The 4,063-nt window shown below is 31.1% G+C and overlaps 1 protein-coding gene across 1 annotated transcript; it reads left to right on the top strand.

The window, feature by feature from the left end:
* Positions 1 to 2,144: 2,144 nt before the first annotated feature.
* LOC135224022 (dnaJ protein homolog 1-like) lies at positions 2,145 to 2,948 on the top strand. The gene has a single exon (XM_064262943.1). It carries the CDS (start codon positions 2,145 to 2,147, stop codon positions 2,946 to 2,948), a length of 804 nt encoding a protein of 267 aa, XP_064119013.1.
* Positions 2,949 to 4,063: the final 1,115 nt, after the last annotated feature.

Below are 4,063 nucleotides of genomic sequence, written 5' to 3'. Positions count from 1 at the left end.
TTCAACTTGCAATTATTAACAATTTTATAATCTGCAACGATGCAGACGAGATTACTCCTTGCAACTACTCAAACTTTTTAAAATGACTGTTGAATAAAGAATAGTTATTAATCCTTTTTGAAAAAACTTATGATAGAGAATGATTTTTTTACATATATATATATAGATATAACTCCTGAATAAAGAATGCAGTTATTAATCCTTTTTGACAAAACTATTTGAATAGAGAAATGGTTTTCCCAATCCTTGTTGCGACTTCTTAAACTTTTTAAAATGACTTTTGAATAAAGAATAGTTATTAATCTTTTTGAAAAAACTTATGATAAAGAAATTTTAATGATTTTTTTTACATATATAGATATATATATAGATATAACTCCTGAATAAAGAATGCAGTTATTAATCCTTTTGACAAAACTATTTGAATAGAGAAATGGTTTTCCCAATCCTTGTTGCGACTACTTAAACTTTTTAAAAAGACTTTTGAATAAAGAATACGCCAGTTATTAATTCTTTTGAAAAGACTTATGATAGAGAAATGATTTTTACACACACACATATATATATATTTATATAGATATATAACTCTTGAATGAAGAATACAGTTATTAATCCTTTTTGAAAAGACTATTTGAATAGAGAAATTATTTGCGACTACTTAAACTTTTCAAAATGATTTTTGAATAAAGAATACGCCAGTTATTAATTCTTTGAAAAGACTTATGGTAGAGAAATGATTTGCGACTACTTAAACTTTTTAAAATGACTTTTGAATAAAGAATGCAACCCTCCTTAGCTAGGAGCTAGCACTGGTATTTCCAAAAAATTTTATACAAACAAAACATAACTATTAATATCCATTACTCTGATTAAGAATAAAATCCAAACAAAGGGGGAATATATTTGGTTGTCTCTTTTTAATTATATATATGTAGTATATAGCTCCCTGATACTCTCTAACACAGACTTGCTGCTTTGCACTAAAGAACACGCGATCTGTCATAATAATGATGCAGCAGCAGTGCAGTAGTCCTATTTTTTGCTAGTATATCTAAAGTGTGTATAGGCTTGACATTGAAAAGGAATGATGCTTGTTAAATTAACATCTTAATGATGATATCTCTAATTCTCATTAACAACAACAATACTTCTCTGCTTCAATATACTTCTGCGCTATTTTGCAGATTGATTATATATGTACAGTAAGAACGCACACATACTTATCCATACTTTTCGGGGTAAAATTAGGCAAAGATCGATCGATACTGGCTACCTCACTAGGCTTCTATAGGAATCGTTAAGGATCGATAGTCTAGGTAGGTTAGTTAGTTAGTGTATACAGGCCGAGCAAGTCGTAATAAGTTTTCCATGAGAATTTTATATTTATCAAAAATAAAAATGACTTTTGAATGAAGAATGCATTTATTAATCATTTTAAAAAGACTTGTGATAGAGAAATGATTTTTACATATATATATATATAGATATAACTCCTGAATAAAGAATGCAGTTATTAATTCTTTTGAAAAAACTATTTGAATAGAGAAATTATTTCCCCAATCCTTGTTGCGACTACTTAAACTTTTTAAAATGACTTTTGAATAAAGAATACGCCAGTTATTAATCCTTTTGAAAAGACTTATGATAGAGAAATGATTTGCGACTACTGTAGTATATAGCTCCCAGATAATTCATTCAGCGTTGTGAATATAAAATGCGCATTAGCGCAGCCAACCAAACTTAGTCATCATCAAGCATGGGACTATTACCAAGATCCTAGGTATCTCCCAAGATGCTTCAATGGAAGATATTAAAAAAAGAGCTTACCGAAAAAATGGCAAATTACTTAGATACCATCCAGATAAAAATAAATCATCGGATGCAGAGGAAAGGTTTAAAGCCATCTCGCAAGCTTATGAAATATTGAGCGATGTGAAAAAGCGGGAGTGTTACGATCAACATGTGAAAGGTAAAATGAAGGATGAGGAGGTACCTAAGGAGGGTAATAATAAAACTCGATTCACATCTACCTCTACCTAGCGACATCCCAAAAAAAAACTCGCTTTACATATACCTCTACTAGCTGAGCGATCCCAAAAACTCGCTTTACATATACATCTACCACTACTACTAATAGCGGTCCAATGGACGACATTTTCCATCAGTTCTTCGGCACCCACGGTAATTTTAATCACTTCTTTAATAACTCTGACGACGACGATGATGATGATGATGATGATATTCATATGATGTGGAGAGGCATTGGTAGGCATCGAATGGGAGGTTTCAACTGTAATCACAAACACTATCACAGGGGGGGAAGGCATCATCATCATCATCATCATCATCATCATCATCAGGATCCTCCAATCTACCGGGACCTGTACGTGACTCTCGAAGAAATAGCTCAAGGAGTGATCAAAAAGATGAAAATCACGCGGAGTGTGTTTAGCGATGATGAAAAATATACCACCAAGAGAGAAGAGAAAATATTGAGCATTAACATTATGCCCGGTACAAAGGATGGTTTTGAGATCAAATTCGAAAGAATGGGAGACGAGTCGCCTGGCAAGGTCCCGGCTGATATCATTTTCGTTATTAGGGAAAAGCCTCACCCGGCATTTAAGAGAGACGGTACTAATTTGATCTATTCGGTCAAAATCCCCATCAGAGAGCTGTGTGGTACCAGCGTGTCTGTCCCTACTCTGGAAGGCCAAAGGGTCACACTCGATGTCAAAAATATAATTATCACACCTCAGACGAAGAAGATACTCTCAGGATATGGTCTACCTTTTCTTGACAACCCTTCCAGAAAGGGTAATATCATTGTTCATTTTGACATCCAAATTCCAGATTTATTGATAGAAAACGTCAGAAATAATCTTTTCAAATTATTGCCGATAGTCGTTAATGCATACTATTATTATTTAATTAAAATTAATAACTAATTCAATAAAATGAAAGTTTAATCACGTTCTCCCAAACACCAGAGGAGGTCTTTACAAGGATCGAAAAACTAATAATTCCCTCTTTCTACTTGCTCGTGAGAAAATTCTTGTTCCTTTTTTTTTTAAATCAATTTTAACACGTCCTGAGACTTTTAGACATTAGTTTTTTTTTATAAAAATAATAATGAGACAGAAGAGGTTTGACATTTGTTTTTGCCTTATCATAAATAAATATATATTATAAAAAAGATAGACATGTATTTATTTTTATACCAAGAAATGCTGATTAACTGGAAGAGAGAGAGAGAGAGAGATTGCTCCAATAACAACGATAGAGACATTTTCATATTTTTATATGATAGTAGGAACAAAATGCTAGTTGGGAATATAAAATTCAATTTATAAATCAAAGACCAACTGGTGATAAAAAATGACAAAATAGTCCAAAAAAAGTTTAAGTCCAAAATCCCCCCTTTCGTCATCCGTCATTGCTCCAATAACAATGATAGAGACGTTATCATATTTTTAAATGATAGTATGGACAAAATGCTAGTTGGGAATATAACATTCAATTTATAAATCAAATTCGAACTGGTGATAAAAAAATGACAAAATGTGTCAAAGAGGTTTTTTCGAAAATTTTTACAATTTTATGAAAAAGAGTCAATTGGCTTTGTTTTAATATTTAGAAAAGGATTATTATTCATATCAAAGTCAAACTAGTTGAATTCAAGTCTAAATAAAACTTTATTAAAAATTCTTTTTTTTTAATCCAAATCTACTTTTTCGTCGTCCGTCATTGTTCCAATTATAACGATAGAGACATTTTCATATTTTTAAATGATTGTATGGACAAAATGCTAGTTGGGAATATAACATTCAATTTATAAATGAAATTCGAACTGACGATAAAAAAATGACAAAATAGTCAGAAAATATTTTTTAATAAAAATCCACCTTTTCGTCATCCGTCATTGCTCCAATAACAATGATAGAGACATTTTCATATTTTTAAATGATTGTATGGACAAAATGCTAGTTGGGAATATAAAATTCAATTTATAAATCAAATTCAAATTGATGATAAAAAAATAACAAAATGTGTCAAAAGAGTT

The sequence above is a fragment of the Macrobrachium nipponense genome, chromosome 10 (genome assembly GCF_015104395.2).
Source record: "Macrobrachium nipponense isolate FS-2020 chromosome 10, ASM1510439v2, whole genome shotgun sequence".
Classification (NCBI taxonomy): Eukaryota; Metazoa; Arthropoda; class Malacostraca; order Decapoda; family Palaemonidae; genus Macrobrachium; species Macrobrachium nipponense.
This window is presented reverse-complemented; position numbering and strand designations above follow the sequence as displayed.

What these genes read in the sequence shown, in the direction of transcription:
- LOC135224022 (XM_064262943.1), top strand. Translation starts at nt 2,145, where the DNA reads ATGGACGACATTTTCCATCAGTTCTTCGGCACCCACGGTAATTTTAAT.